Here is a 17,524-nt window from a genome sequence, read left to right as displayed (position 1 = left end):
GAGACGGGGAGATGACTAATGTGATGGGTAATGAGTAAATGAATGAATTGGGGAATAAAAGGGGATGAATGGGGGAGTGAATGCGGGAAAAGGAGGAGAGAAGTGAAGAAGAGGGAGCGCTGCTTCACTTTATTGCCCAGTCTCTTACATCCTGAACTGATCGATACTGAAGCACTAAAGGAGATGAGCGCCTGGACCCAGTGTGTGTGAGTGTGTGTATGTGTGTGTGTAGATGTATACACTCAAAAATAGTACACTTATTTGGAGTTGGGGTTGTCTTGCCATGTTGGGGGCTTTAAGTTTATGGCAGAAATAAATCAGACAAAGTCAGAGGCAAGTGCACGAGGAGACAATAAACAGTCGTATGTAGATGTGGCACAAAGTTTTCATTAAAAGAGCAATAGAAAATGAAAGCAACGGAACAAACATGACATGGCTACAAAAAATTAAAGAGGGGACAGGGAAGAGAAAAATGGGGAGTGTGTGTGTGAGAGAGATGAAGGGAGGCGTGGACTGTAATTTATCCTGCAGTGTGCGTGCTTTACGGCTTTCTTAATTCAACTCCTGCTACTATTAATGGAGTTAATGTTGAGATTATATCTATTTTCTGGTGGCGGGGGCTGAAATACTGCAGCCGGTTCCTCCGCCCTCAAACTGCTGCCCAGCACTAAATCACCCACCACCACCATGACGCTCACTATGGCTAATACCAGGTGGAGGGAGTAGTATGCTGGGTAGAGAGAACCTCACTTCCTGTGGGCCTGGGAACAGGAACAGTGTCTACAACAAGCAGGTTAGAAGGGTTTAGTTAGACTGGTTGGTTAGTATGATGCAAAACTGTACAATAATTAGTTTTTTAGGGAAACAAACTATTGTGAATATTAAGGAGAAAAAAAACACATAAAAGCATCTTATATAATTTCTGCAGGATAGAAAAAATGCTTCTCACCATTTCAGGTTTTCTTCTAAAAATGATTTCTCTCCTTCCTGTGCGTTATGATTTTGGTTGCATTTGCCTTTTATCTTTATGTTTGCTAGACTATTTTTTTTCTCTGTAAAATACTTATAATATGCAAATTGTGTTTTATGAAAGGTTTTACTAAAACTGCAATGAGTAATAACTCTGCTTTTATTGTCCTACATCCATATGAATTGATCTTGCTCCCTCAATGAAACACCATAAATAAAAGCTGACTGAATGAATGAATGAAAGAATGAAAGAATAAGAGAAGCATGTAAATTGTACGTATCTTGAACTGTCTGTGACCATCTTTATACAGCAGCGGGATTTCTATCTTGATTTACCTTTTTTGTACCATCAAGGATTCTTTCACACCTGTTTGGTTCGGTAAAAATGAACTTTTTAACATTTTCCGGTTCAGTACAATTAGTTTGAGCTGCTGAGAAAGTTTTCAATTGAACTCTGGTGCAGAATAAACTGTAATCCATCATAATATCGCTGTGTAAAACACCTCTTCTTGGTCCTTTCTCTACACTTGCATGGATTCTTGTGTTTGACATTTGAGACCTCCGGTTGTCTGTGTTCAATGAAAGAAAGGATCTTGTAAAAAACATGCAAAAAATATCTTTGTAGTGGGATTATCCAGCCCCATCTAAAAATCAAAATGGTGTCTTCACTGCATATATCTGTGTTATGTCGCCATGTCAAATCTATACATCCTCTGGACCACAGTGCGAGGGTGGGTCGAGGTTGGCTCTTGAGTAAGAGGTTCAGCTATGACCAGATACAGAGATAAGAGCTGAGGACATATGAGGACAGGGTCCGGTGGGTCTGATAGGCCAAAGATGAAGAGCAGCACTCAGTAGTTAAGAGCAGAGAACATGAGCTCATGCTCCACTCAATAGCTGCAAACTGATAAAAGTGGAGGGTCTTTGGAGTTAAACAGATAGATAAGCATGAGAAAGGAGCGGATGAGTGGGTGAGGCGGGCAGGGGGGGTGATCCACTATCCCTGGGGACCCGACCTGTCCCCCTCCCTCCCTATCTCTTTCCTGTCTTCTACACACTTGGTGATATTTCACAAGATGTCACGGGGCTCAAATTGAAAATCCCTTGATGAATCAATATTTACTGCAGCAGCTAAATGAATAGTAATAAGTCACCAGAGGCTGAGTCCGGCCACTGTCCAGGGCCCTCTGTCTCACCAAATCCGGATTACACAAATGAACCCACCCCCCTCCCCCATCATCAACACACACACATGCAAAACATAAACACACAGAATGCTTTAATTATTAACCAAACAAATAACAACTTAAAGGATCAGTTCATCCAAATTGTAAAGATGACATATTTTTGCACTTACCACTAATGGCATGTAGCCACAGAGACAGTTGGAACTACTTTCTACCCAAGAAATAGTCCCTACATGGAATCTTTTTACAGTGGTTTGTGGGTGATACTTAGTAACAGGAACGTCATCTCTGGAGAGTAAAGTTTCAAATCTGGATATCTGTAAAACTCAGTGCATAACAATGGAATCATATGCATGATTAGATACTGGAGAGAAAAAATGTGTTTTTATTAACTGGATGAACTAACCCTCTAAAATGCACACACAGAATGGAGGATTTACTATATTTCCAATATAAAAATATTCAGAATTTAATTTACAATGACTTTGGCAAAAATGTTAAACGTTTGCTGGTTCCAGCTTCTGAAATGTCAGGATTTGTTTGTTTTATATCCTTTTTAACTGAATATGTGTAGTAATAAAAAATAAAAAGGCAATTTGAATATATATACTTGGGGTTTAGGAGCTTGTTAGGAATATTTTTCACAATTTTCTGCTCTTATTCAAAAAGATATCGACAGATTTATCAATGCTGAATCAGTTGGAACCCTACAAGCTTTTTACCACTAAAACAATATGCAGAGTAGAGAAACCTACACTCATGCCATTTTCAGCTCCCTGCAGTTTGATGTGTGTGTATGTGTGTGTGTGTGTGTGTGTGTGTGTTTGTGTGTGTGTGTGAGAGAGAGAGACATTGTGTAGTCATACCGCAGCCAGTTTCCAGGAAGAGCATCCCGCTAATTCTCTGCACATTAACAGATCATCAAAACCAACCACAACAACCCGGTCACAGCTTTCATAACCAAAGTTCAAACAGGACGGAGCCACTGCAGAGAACAGAGCTCAACACATTCATTCATAAATGTTAGCAGTAGCACGTCTTTGTCATCGTGATAAAGTCATGAATGAGGCTTTAACATCGCACAGTAATGGCCGCCTCATAAACATTAATTAACTCTCTACTCTCAGATATGACCTCACCACCACAACCAGTCATATCACACATAAAGATCTACTCAGCTGTTTATGGTTCTGGGCTAAAAACATGTATTTTTATGAGTCACACAGAATTCCATATTCCTTTGTTAATAGACAGGTGCTGAAATTATTTGTCGATTAATTGATAGTTGACAGAAAGTAATTTATTATCATTATTATGCAAAAATGTTAAATATTCTCTGGTTCCAGGTTCTCAAATTGAGGATTTGCTGCTTTTTTTTCTGTTTTATATCTTTGTAAACTGAATTTATTTTCACTTTTGAACCATTTGTCAGACAAAACAAACAATTTAAGGGCAGCACTTTGGGCTGAGTTAGGATGAGTATTGAAACAGAGGGGATTAAAGTTAGATAAATGAAGGTAAAAAAAAGAGAAATAAGGAAAAGACGGGGGCTCTAATCACATTAAGACACAGACCCGCCCACCCATCCCTCTGTCTATATCTGGCCTAGGTGAGACACTTTCCCTGCTGGTGTAAATTAAAGGGAGGAGAACGTTGGTGCAAATGGTTTATTCTCTGAGTTATCTACTGTGTAAAAATGAGCACCATAAATTTCCGACCTCTTCCACTCATGCTCCACATGATGGTGACATAAAAGACAGGGCCCTGCTCTGCACTGACAGATATCAGCCATTGAGACACATTAAACCCAGACCTGCAGGAGATGTGTGAGTATTTGTCTTCGTGGATTTACCTGGCAGACTGGATCCTCTTGGCTCTCCAGGACAGGGCGGGGTTGTAGTGGAGGGTGTGTGCGGTGCTGGAGCCCGGGCGGGTGACCATCTTGTAGCGTGTCCTGAACACCCGCTGGGAGGCGGGGCTATAGTGGGGAGAAGAGGTGGGACCTGAGGACAGCAACATGGACAGATAAGTATGAAAATCTGATCACACATGAAACATCCAGTCAGTGTGTGAACAAACGCACATATAGCTACACATCATTTCAAATGCATAAAACTGTGAGTACACACACACATACACACAAAAGTTTGTCTGAGGACTCTGGCAGGTGTGCTCTTTAATAAGCTTCACATATAAAAATGAGAGGGAATAACAAAGGCAGAATTTTTATGAGCATAATAAATCATTTCCTCTGTCTCTTTCCTCGCTGCCTTCATCCCTCCTGCCCGGCTCTCATTCGTTATATCATTTTACAGATCCATCAGAGAAGAGGCGTGAGAGTACAGAGATCGGAGTAGGGGGAAAAAAAAAAAAGAGGACTAAGTATTTTTTATTTATTTATTTATTTGGCTGTGTATCCATCATGTTGTTTTATGATGGCCTGGGCTGGCTGACATACTCGCACGAAGAAGAGAATTTGCATTGTGGATCATCCCAGTCCCTGTTCACCAAGATTAAAGACTACATGAGCCAGGAGCCTCTCTACTGAAGTCTGAAATGTGGGGTCACTGTGGGTAGTTGTAGAGGAGGATTAGAGGATTCTGGTGTTTCACAGATTTAAATTATTTTCCTTTCTATCAGTTATGATGAAATTGTATTGAAGTCAGACCCAGCAATATCGTTAAGAAGAGGTCCAGTGGGTCAAGTCGTGAGGCCAGGTCATGCTGCCAAGCATCTGCTCTTTGCTCGGGCGTGTGTAGGATTTAAAGGCAGCTTCGAGTTAGGTCAGGACTTGAGAAGGTGTCACCTGTCAGAGGCTTCAGGAGATTTATGACGAAAGCCTGATACCCATTAGCGATAGGTCAAAATATAATTTAACATGAACTCCGAGCTTGGCATATTTAACTGTGTATCTATAACCGTGATGACATTTACAGCAGATAGTTTGGGGAATAATTTTAGTTAGCATTTTCAATTTTGCAATTTGTTTTCTGTTCAAAATGAATTTTAGAGAAATTTCAATCCAAATAACTGTGGGTATTTGCCACGTCCTCTGTGAGCCAACTGTCTCACCTGTTAAAAACTGTTCCCATCTCTGCTGCTGGCAGATGTCAGTTCAGTGTCTGATCGATGTGAACTACCTCCACCCACCGTCCAATTCTTCATTTGAGCCTTTTCTTCACATTTTCATCACTACCAGTCTAGTACTGCTCGTGACATACTTGGTCTGTACAATGTTATTATTGCTAATAGAAACAATAGCCAAAACTAAATAAATAAGATCCAATATATCCTCACTGATGAGCTTTCACACACATGGATGAAAAGCTTTGTGGAAAATTGCATTTGTAAAAAGCCTTTTATGAATTAATTTGCCACAAGCTGTATAGTATTTCATGGAGAGGTAAAAAACCTTCCGCTGCTGCATCCTGAAAAGACTTAATGCAACATGAATCAGCTGCTCAACATATTCATTTAAATTATTCCACACACACAATAAAATGTCATTATCTGCGCCACCTTTTCCCCCTTGTACCAATCCTTCACTGTGGTGGTCAGTGACAGCACTCTGTCTCCATAATGAGTAAAGAAGAGACAGAGTGAAGGGGGGGGGGGGTAACAAATGAGTTTATACACTCGGTGAGGAGCTCATTTCCAATCGCCTCTTTCACATGTCTTTAATTGCCAATTATCAGGATTGTTGCCGTTTTAATTAGCGTCCAATAACAAACCATGACCACGAGGGCTGCAGTGACAAATAAAATGATTCGATTTCCACTTTCCACAGTTCTCTCTCTCTCTCTCCCACTCTCTCCCTCCTCCCCTCCACTCTCACTCCCCCTCAGGCGCTGGTTTCATTTGTCGGCCGGGATGCAGCTCTGGATCAGCTGGAGAATTCATCTCAGACAAACATTTACTGTTGAACAAATCACTGCTAGATACTGGCTGCATGTTTAGGACACACACACACACACACAAACACACACACACTGTGCCTTGTACATATACACTCAGGAAGAGGCTCACAATGTCTGTACATTGGGTTCTAGGGTTATTATTCTTTCTTAAGTGTAAGTTGAAACTGTATCAGGAGCCCTGGGGATCTTCGGACCACACATCTGACTTTGTTTGAGTGAAGTTGCTGTGTTCCCATACTATAGTATTTTTATACATCATTTTATTATCCTTCGATAAATCCAAGCTGATTGCAATTAAAAACTAACTAATCAACTCTTATCAGTTGTATTAGTTTTCTTTCACATGTAAAGTTGTTTCTGAAGTTGAAAAGTGCAACATAGGTCTGTGCTGAAGAGCATTCAAGTGTGCTGAAGAGTGTACAAGTATTTCATACGTGATTTTCCAGATTTACATGCAACACTATGATATGTATCAAAATGAGAAAAAAATATTCTCATTAAGGTGTTTCAGCCATATCACCCAGCCCCAGATCTGTGGGCGTGTTAGGTGCATGAGAGAGAGACCTTGGAATAAAAGACAGACAGCACAAGAGAGAGAGAGCTAGGGAGAGTATATGGGGGCAGGTTTATGGAGGGAGTGGTGTTTTGTACAGGATTAGTTGCCTGGCTTGAAGTCACTTTTTGTCCCACAGTCCATCTGTATTGCAGTCAGAGCTATTTGGGCGTCTTGGCAGATGACAAATAGGGCTTGTCAAAGGTGCTGCCACAATCCCCACCCCACAACCTCTTACCCCCCCCCCTCACACACACACCCTCCTCCCCCCTGCATCCCTAACCTGCACCTCAATCTGCCTCTAAACCCTCGTTCGAAACCTCACAACACCTGCCATGTCCACGACACTGTCACACAGCTGTTCCACCTTGGCTACTGTTTAATGACATCTATAGTGAGCTGCACCATTGGTGTGTATCTCTCAGCGTGTGTGTGTGTGTGTGTGTGTGTGTGTGTGTGTGTGTGTGTAAGCGTCAGCAGGGATGGATGGACGGTGTTGCTCTGATTGTAAACCACTGCAGGTTGTGTTGGTTGAGTGGCTCTGGGAGCAATGGGGTCTCAATCTTCCACTATAGGACCATGACCAATGAGCATGTGAACACACGCGCTCACACACAAACACACACTTACTCACACGTATACACCTGGGGTCTCAATCTTCCCTTAATAGACCTTTGACAGTGGCCTGCCTCGCAAAGTGGGGGGAGTGTGCAAAGTGGCGCCCTGTGCTGTGAAGACACCGTTTGCAAACGCATGCAGCTCACACACCGTCCATCCATCTCTCGCTGACTCGCTGCTGTGAACCTGCAGATAATCTACTCCGGTGGCTCCACGCCGCACTCATCGCTCCTTCTGCAAGTAGCCTGCCTTCTACTACCAGGGCTACAGTAAAGGGTTGGTGCAACACATTTTCTCACTCTGGTGGAATCTACCCGTGCAGATAGTTTTGGATTTGTTGATAACATTTGATTGATACCAATGTTATTATTTATTCATCTTACCAGTCCAATTCTATATCGACTCCCTTAACTAAATATTTTTTTAATATTACTTACGTATTAATATGGCGCTAATTAAGATGGTGTTCATGATATTTAACCTCAGTAATGAATGTGCTGCCTGACTGGGAAGCATTCGTGTGAACAGTCTGAAGTACACAGCATTCCTGGAGTTTAAGCCAATGTTGGGTAGAAAAATGTTTTGGCATGTTGCTGGTGTTCCGACCCTAATTTGAAATCATCAACAGAAGAAAAAAACATGCCAGCATCAATAAAAGGGATCAATAAGCTTGGAGTCATACCATTTTGATGATTAAAGCAATTTGGAACCGACTAAATAACAACCAATATTTACATTTTAAAAAGTGGGAAGTCTGACTGTCTCACTGCTTGTATTTCTTCCCTGTTGGTCATCTTTTAAGCAATGAAGCCCTGTTTCAAGCAACCACTTTTGTTGAGTAATCAGAACTGTTATAAATGATGGCCAATGCTATGAAAATAAGATCCAAGAAACTGTAATTATCCATTTTCAAAACTAAATTCCACTCGTCTCCATTGTAAAAGACTGGAGGCAGAAATCTGACAAGTATCTAAAAATCTGGGCAAGTAAAACCACAGGGATCTGCATGGATAGAGACCACTGAAAGTAATATGGGTGAACCCACCCTTCAAAACAAGTTTTATTTTTATCCTCTTTGCAATATAACAGGTCTGATCCTCTTCCAAAAGAGGAATCCACTCAAAACTTGTGACAAATTACTAATGTAGATGCTGCTTTATCAACATTTAGCAGCAGATGTTGCATCACATAAGTGGATCTGCGAGTGTTGAACTCGAGTCACATCCCTAAGACGACTGAGCCTTGTCTAAGCGGTGTGGACGAGACTTTGAGTAAAGTTGTCTTCCACTTCAGAGCTTTCATACTTCCATGCTCTCTATCTCTCTATCCTCAGCCCTCTGACTGGGGATACTGACAGGCCACTGCACTACACCTCCCCTCCACCATCCTCTTAGGGATCCCCCCCCCCCAGCAGTCTCTCCCTCCATACCTGACGGCTAATTCCAGGGAACAGCGGTCTCCATCTGCCCCCTCCCAGGGACGACCCAATGGATAATAAATCTTATTATTGACAGCGCCTGTTCCCCCTGCCATCCCATGTTCCCGTCCCCTGGGGCTCATCTTCTGACTCCCACTGCTCTGCCGCTCTTACAGAAGACAGCGGTGCCATGCTAACATCAGACTTAACAAGGGAGTTACCACGATTTAATAACCTGCTGTAAGCCAGAGCGGTTATGATAATATGATCTCTGCGTGTTTGACACCCAGTGATACTTTCTGACAGACTACCCAGAGATGTCAACAGAGTTTGATGCCCCAGCCTGCCAACAGAGAACTGCATTCCATGGTCTTAAAAATACTGCATCCTGTAACTCATCGCAGTATATCATGTACTCCCAGAGTACGACTAGAATGTGAGCTTTGCAGGAGTCGTTCCATGTGAACAAATTGAACATCTTGTTTTAAGAAAATCACGAACTCACTTCCATGTACTACTGCTTAATGCTAGAGCCATCTCTGTCTGTACAGTCTCAGAGTGTACGTCAGTTTTCTAACATGATAGACAAGGTCGCTATGTTGAATGCTGCAGGATGTGGATCCATTTGTAATTACTGACCTGCTGTAAGGGTCCAGATGTGTGTCTGTGTGTTTATTGTGTCATGTGGTGGCTTGATAGATATGTAACTAGTGAATATATGGACCATTTGGTCAGAATACCATTGCTCGGAAGTAGCAAGGGTCCAAGTTTACTTCCTGATAGCCGCTGACATTTAACACTACAATTAAAAATAAATGTATTTCAATATTTGTCAATATTTATATCAGCTGATTTTATTTTATCACATAAGCAAATATCCTGCTCAGTACATACCTCAGTTAATTTTTTTTTTTTTTTAAAAAGGGGCTATTTATAAGTTTTCTCTGCCTGCCAAATGTGGTTTCTTGTCAGCGCTACATCTTCAGGGAAGATCAGATGCTAATGTTGGCCATGTAACAATTGCAAAACTTACAAATAGCTCCTTTAAAAAGGATAAATTAAAAATTACCAAAATTACCAAATTATCAAAAAATAATTTTATAATAATAATAATAATAATAATAATAATAATAATAAATCTATTTGTTTTTATGAAAAGAAATGTATTGGTAATTTAAATCTTAAGCAAAATTTTATGTTGATATTGGTCTCAAAAAGCCAGTATCTGACAAACTATAGTGTACTGTTTTGCCACATGGTTGTGAAAATAATGATATTATATGAAATGTCCTACACCATGCACCGTGTTCCCACAGCAACTACCATCCATGCATCCAAGCCATTAAGGGGCAGAGGAACAAAGGAAAAACAGCCCTCGCATATTATTGGCTTACAAAGTTGTTATGATTAAGGTGTTAGCAAAAGATTGTCCATTCACACATGCTGCAGACTAAGACACAGGGTTGATGACAGCACTGAGACTGAACCATACAGTAGTAAATGTGTCATAAAACCAAAACTATGAGCTTAAAGAGGCTAAAAAGCTCCACAGAGCTGCAGAGTTCTCTGTGGGTTCATCATTACAAGTCTCACTTATTTCATTTTAACATTAAAATTAAGTGGAGCTTTAAGGATGCTTGAGAATATGTTGTGTACTTCCTTTAAGTAATACTGCATATGACCTTTATTCATTACTGCAGACTAAAAACAGCACTACTGGATGGATAGATAGATACTTAATTTATCCCCTAGGGGAAATTCATGCGTCCATTAGCTCATTGTTGATAATAATAATAACAGTTAATAATCAATAATAATTAGATTAGTCCACTTCCTGTGGCTGAGGTGTTGTATAGCCTGATGGCAGTGGGAACAAAGGATCTCCTGAACCTCTCTGTTTGTCAGCGCAGTGAGATGAAACGTTTGCTGTAGCTGTAGCTGAGGATGGTTGGTATTGCCCAAGATGGCCTCCATCTTACATTGCATGCGTCTCTCCACAACAGTCCTGAGTGAGTCCAGACTGTTGCCAAGCACAGACCCAGTCTCTTTTACCAGCTTGTCCAGTCTCTTTGTGTTCATGTCAGACATGCTGCTGCCCCAGCAGACTGCAGCATAAAAGAGTACACTGGCCACCTCTGACTGATAAAACATGTGCAGCATTTCACTGCAGACGTCAAAGGACCTGAGCTTTATGATGAAAAAGAGCCGGCTCTGTCCCTTCAGGTAGATGGAATCTGTGCTCAGGCACCAGTCCAGTTTACTGTTCAGGTGCACACCTAGGTATTTATAAGTGTGCACCACCTCAATGTTCTTCCCTCGAATGTTGACTGGCTAAAGGATGGGCCTAGACCTCCGAAAGTCAATGAAAATCTCTTTGGTCTTGGAGGTGTTCAGAAGGAGATAATACATAATGTAACATAAATGATAACAGATGGCCTAACATTAATCAATTGCTCTTCAGGTCTATACTGTGTCATTACTGAATTAACACAGTCAGATGCCAGAGAATAAATGGTATTATATTTAAGAAAGTTATTTCTGTCTGATGGAATCTTTTTAGAGGAATACTCAGAGGCTCCATTGGTGTGTATGTGGATGAAGAGCTGGGCTGACATGAACTGACAGGCTGACGGCTGCATGGGGCCACATACTGACACAGGAGGCCCCTGGTGCATGCCATCAGCAGCCACTGACAGCCAATGTGGTGGTGATGTCACCACAGAGAGGCGTGTTCAAGGGGGATGAGTGTGTTTTGGGTAGGAGGGTGGTGGTGGTGGTGATGATTGGGGTGGGGGTTGGTGGTGGGGTGGGGGGGTTGTGGTCTGGCTTGTGGTCTCATCCATCATCGCAGTGGAGCCATCAGCTGTAACATATACCAGCTGACCAAGGGAGGGAAAATTCTTCCGCTCAGGCAAATGCAAACACAAATGTGTGCTGGTAGCTTGTTGCCATAGCAATGCTATATTAAGTAAATGATTTGTACAGATTTTTAACAACAGAAACAAAAAAATGAAATCTATCTTCTATCATTTAAAATTCTTAACACTAGCGCCTATATGAGAGCTGAGTCTCATTTTTACCTTTCTATTTGTTTACCAAACAAATTAAATACAATAAGTGAGTTTTTGAGGTGTTGTAAAGGTTACTTTGTACTTTGGACATAGTCAGGCTAAATATTTCTGCCTTGTTTTAGCTTCATACTCAACTCAGACACATGAGAGGGGGACTGATCTTCTTACATACCTCCTGGGAAGAAAATGAGTATTTCCAGAAATATTCAGTGAAAAAAGTTCTCAAATGTTAAATTCTGTCTTCACACAAGCAGCTAATTGTGAATGAAAACTGGAGTCATTAGAAAGAACAAGCAAGCACGACTGTGAATAGAAAACACATTTAGTGGCAGCTGTCTTGTAGTTGGACTGAACCAAATATATCAAGGTTTGATTCCCAGTCTTTGGGGGTTTAGGTAAGTTTAGGAAGTATTGCAATTAAGCTCAGGGCCACACATAACCCTACTTGACTGTGATGTGTAATCAGCATTAAGATTATATCATTACATAATGGATCTGCTGTACATTTTTAAAACATTTTTATATCACCTTAATCAAAAGATAAAACACAGACAGACTTTTTCTCCACACTTTAAAGACCACATGTCTAAGTAGTTTTCCAAATGTTGAACAATATGCAAGGAGACCTGACAACATCCTTGATGAATAATTAAATGATAATAGCCCCTATGTGTGCTTTTCCAGAGTAGCTATATGCTCCCATCGCCATAAAGAACATCAATAACTTAAATAAGACATGATGAAAACACGCATTTCCTGTGAACTCAACCTTGACCCTGACCCCGACCCCAAGAGCTGACACAATCTTTAGTGGTGATCAGGACTCCGTGAGGTTGTGATTCGCCACAAACATTTCATGTGTGTCCCATGACATGTGTGTCACACACTCAGTGTCATGTTTGGTCAAAGGGATGACTGTGGCTGTCAATCAGCAGCTCCCATTAGACGCATCAAGAGGAAGAGCCCGGGGCTTTGTCCACTTAAGGACTGCTATTATTACATACGTTATATGTGCATCTGTTTGTGAGTATCAAGAGGGAAGGCAGGGGTGCGTGTGCTGGTGGGAGAGAGTGAAAAGCTTGGGGGATAAGTGTGAGTCATAAAAACCTTTTCCAGGCATGACGGGGGCACTTGAAGGTTAAGTGAACGCATCCCTAAAGGGCAACAGCAGATTCCACAAGGGATGTGAACCTCTGCCCCGAACAATACACATCAAAATCGTGAGCGAGTGAGCAGCCCCGGGTCTGAGTGAGAGAGAAGAAAGAGGGGGAAGATGTGTGGACAAACGCTATAGGTGCGTCTGAGAAGTTTTTTGTTGATTTTGTTGTATTTTTTTTTTAATGCTGAATCAAAAATGCTGAAAAAAAAACCAAATCCTGTAAGGTTTGATGGTGTGTTGTGACATCACAAAGTTCCAGAAGGCCTGACGGCTGGTTTTAAGGCTCAGTTTCTGAATACAGGCTGTGTGCATTTCTCTGTGGACTGAGGCTTTGATACTTTCACAGTATTAATATAGAACCTAGACCTGCTTTATAATCAAACAACACAAGGACATCTACCTTTATACTATATGGACCTTTAATTAGATTTTTTATTCACTTATACTGTTCTGGTTCACTCTCACCTCTCTCATATTTTAGAGTAAAAAGCTCCAAAAAGATACTGTCCACTACCTGCTCAGCAGCAAACAGCAGACAGACACAGTTAGAGAGCAGCTGGTGAACATAGTGGAGCATTTAGCAGCTAAAGAGCCAGAGATTACCCTCAGGAGGTGGTGGAGACCAAAACCAGAGCAAAAAACAGAGTATAGGACTTACATTCACAAGCATGACTCCAAATGAATGATAATGTTGCTTTGTAACTGCTGGAATTGTAAATAGGCAACAGTTTGCTAACAAATTTACAATATCTTAACTTAAAAGGTGATGATATGTCAATGTTGTGTTCACAACTTGTTTCCACTGCCCCCAGGTGGACAACAGATTTGTTACTACAGGTTGAAGGGGTCTAAAAAACAAATATTGGCTAATTGTCATTATGATTTTTTTTCTTCTTATATTTAAGATAAAAACTGGTTGACTGGTGTGTTTCCTGGTTCCACCTGCCATCAACACCTGTCAACTGTGTTGAGAAGCCTTGTTTTTATACTCAGAAATAGTTTGTGCTTAGATGTCTTGGCTGACAACACTTGCGCTGAAATAAAGTAATGTTGAGAAAGAGGAGCTGGTGTTTGGACGTACAGTATGTTGGTTTGACTGTGTTTCATCATACTGACTGATGGGTTGAGGACATATGCAAGGCCCAGTGGTACTGTATGTCAGTCACCCCATACACACACACTCAGGGAGCAGAGGTGGCTTAGTAGTGTAGTTTAGACCAGGACTGAGGTTCTGGTTGCAGTTGCCAACCTGGTGCGCATCCATCATGCTGCTTATTCTTTTGGGCCAGTGAGTGATGGACCCCAGTCAGCCGGCCCCACACCGGCCCTCAACTTCTGTTTCACTGAGTGAGAGACAAGGAGTTGACGTACAAGCCCGTTGGGAGAGACACAAACATCACGAATGTGTCAAAGTGTTAAGGGGGGGGGGGTGTCGGCAAGAGGACGAGGTTACTCATGAGGAGTATTTAGGTATACTTTACACTCGACTGTAAGCAGGGGCACATCTTTCAAAGGATAAAGTTTAGGCTGCTCTCCTTCAAGGTCAGGGAACAAAAACACTGGCATCAGTTTGCCACTTAGCTCTCACACTGTCAGTCAACCACCTTCATCTACCTTTCCTCTTGTCTTTTTCCTTTTATCTAGAGTTGATTAGTCGATTAATTGACACAAAGTGTCATCTACTTTGATAATCAGTTGATCATTTAAGTAAAGCATATTGCTGAGTCCAGCTTCTTCAGTGTATGTAATTTTTTTACTGTATCTTTAAAGACCAAATGTCTCGTCGTTTCATCGGATCAGGGAGAAAGATGTTAATTGGACATAATTGTACAAAATATGGACTTGGTCTGAGGCCTCTTAGCTCCAGCGAGAGGAAATCTTGATACAATGACACCATACCACGATATTTTAGACAATGTTCTGTTTCCACCTTTTAAACATGATAATGTCCCTGTGCATAGCCAAGTCAATAAAAATGTTTTTCCCAGTTTGGTGTCTTGGAGAACTGGCCCGCACAGCACCCTGTCTGTATTGTGTGTCTGTATTGTGTTTGTTTTTCTCTTACACTTCCCATTACTCACTGAGGCTCTGATGAGCACAGTTTTATTGGTCCCATAGCCAACAGGGACATTGGGGAAAAAAAAGCTTTTATGTTTAGAGCTGCTTTTGATTAGAATAATTTACCTGTACAGAGTTGATTGTTGTGCTCATTTGGTTTATTTACGAATGCTTAGTTTTCTTATCTAAAACCCACATTGATTGCCACCTCCTTGTTGCATGATCCCTTTTTTTCTCTAATGCTTCCTTGTGCCTATCCTGCCATTTTACTGTTTAACCTTATTTGTTTCTTTAATGCAGTTTGGTTGATTTTGTGGTAATTGCTGGTTGTTCTATTGTTACCAGGCAGTGCTGTGCTATTGTTTATATCATGTTTTTATGGCATGCACTCAACATGTTAAATCTAAAGGGATTTATCCTGGTATACATTTGAACAATAAAGCATTGTTTTTCATCGGCCTTATTCAAAAAAGATTTATCATGATGATCCTTATTTTGTTAAGACTTTAATCACTCATATATTTAAAAAGTTACTTATCTGCTTTTGTTACTTCTACACCCTTTACAATAATGAGCCAGTAGTTTATACATAATAACAACATTTGATGACAGTATTTCTATAAGAAAGTGGCATCCCTGTGTAACTATAAAGGTTTGTGTGTCCAGTAATAAAAAGACAGTGATATTTGACCTTTGAGTCTCAATGTAATGAAGAGGGCCTGTTGGAATAACTACAGAACTTGTGGCTAATGGTTCACTCTGGCCCCAGGCCATAGTCAGCTCAGTAACAGGGGCACAAAGCTCTGGATGTGGCACTGCATTTACCGGGGTGAAGTGAGGGTTCAGGGGCTAAAGGTCAGGGGGGAGAAAGGGGGACAACAGTCCAATGAGGGACAGTCAAGTCCCCTCTCGTCTCGGGTGCTAATTTGGTGAGGGCAGGGGGCCAAGAGGCTTCCACTCTACTCTTTCTGATCCTTTAGAAGACCAGCAGGTGATCTTAAGAAGACAGGATCCAAATAAATACTGTGCACCTCTGACTACTCTCCTTTCTCTTCTCCATCAGCTGCTCTCCATTCTCTGCTCGCACCAAACCATCCCCTCTTTAGACTAAGCTGTGGACCCTTTCTGTAATAACTCCATGTTGTTACTCTCCATGTCTACATGTGTGTCCTTAGCTCTATCTGCCCTTCTCTCGTGCAGCATCCTCACCCACCCACAGAACCCTCGTTCCGTGGTGGCATTCGCGGTGCAGCTGCCGGCGCCTAATTGGTCCCTTTGGGCCGAGGAAGAACTGGCAGCAGCCCGCTAAAGTGCTGATCGCAACCAGGAGGAGCGGGCATCTGCTAAGAGTGGACACCGCTGCTGAACCAGTGGCACAGTCCGCTCACAAACACATACACAGAGGCATAGGAACTGGTAAAGGTCCTTCAAAGTCACACCAGACCTTAACATAAGAGCTGAAGGGCTTCAGCTCCATAACGCTAAGATTGGATTTACAACAGAGCAAGATTATATTTACTGTCAGTTCTACACTATGCTTACTGACTAAAACAAAGATTACTCAAGTGGAGAACTAGAAAAAAATATACAAAAATATAACTTCCTGAAACTCCTTGATGCATGAAGTCATAACCTGCCTTGACTATAGAAAAAACCCATCACACTTAATAGTTTTTACAGAAATAGCTGTTCTTCTCTGGGACTCCAAGTCTAGCTAGTAGGTTCTGACGTTATGCTTTCAACTATTATTCTCCAAACGGTTCCTATTCTACAGTAGCAAGAAAAAGTAAGTGAACTCTTTGGAATTACCTGCATTTAAGTATAAATTCTTCTTAAAATATGGTCAGATTTTCATCTCAGTTAAAGTTGTGAACAATCAAACAGACATCTTAAAAATATATCTGTGCTGAAGCAGCTCTGTAGGAACAATGGTCCTAAATAAATCACACTCATTTCACTTATATTTCAGATCATGGACATGATGTAATTATCTTGTCACATTTGCTAACCTGTTGCTATTTGAATTCTTTGAACGGGTCAGCGAGATGCTTGTTGGCCTGCTTGTTCTGTGTGGGTTTAAAACATCTGTGGCCTTGGCCTGACTGTGGGCAATTTAAGCAAAATAAAGCCACTTTTCGTTTTGTGCGTCTACTCTGTCGACAAGCCGTGGCACCCACTATGCCTGCAGGGAGTGGAAGCAGAGCAGTGCACACACACACTGCTGAACTATCGCACATTATGGCACATTGACGCAACTCAGGAAATACGTCTCTTAATTAAAACACAGTTACTCTTAAAGTATCTGTACTAATAAAATAAGGTATAGAACTGTTTTTTAACAACATTATTGCAATACCAGTCTAGTATCTGTACACCTTTCAACACAGGAATATATTTCCATTGACATCACTCAAAGCCGGAGCATTATTTACACAGTCCCCATTACTGTGGTAATTCAACACATGTTGCTCCAAACTGGCTATTATATGTACAAACTCATTAAAGCGAGAATTCACTGAAAGACAGGCCTCGATGTGAGACAGATAAGTGAGAAAATAGAAGCATGTCCTGACCA

At 41.3% G+C, this 17,524-nt stretch overlaps 1 protein-coding gene across 1 annotated transcript in view; it reads right to left on the bottom strand.

Moving 5' to 3' along the window:
• Positions 1 to 17,524, bottom strand: part of zc3h3 (zinc finger CCCH-type containing 3) — a 60,144-nt gene that overhangs the window by 22,374 nt on the left and 20,246 nt on the right. Inside the window, exon 4 of the mRNA XM_056379448.1 lies at positions 4,009 to 4,159. Coding sequence (XP_056235423.1) covers positions 4,009 to 4,159 — 151 coding nt within the window. The remainder of the gene's footprint in view (positions 1 to 4,008; positions 4,160 to 17,524) is intronic.

Source organism: Seriola aureovittata, chromosome 6 (assembly GCF_021018895.1).
Source record: "Seriola aureovittata isolate HTS-2021-v1 ecotype China chromosome 6, ASM2101889v1, whole genome shotgun sequence".
Classification (NCBI taxonomy): domain Eukaryota; kingdom Metazoa; phylum Chordata; class Actinopteri; order Carangiformes; family Carangidae; genus Seriola; species Seriola aureovittata.
The sequence above is the reverse complement of the archived record's forward strand: the minus strand, read 5'-3'. Positions and strand labels throughout refer to the sequence as shown.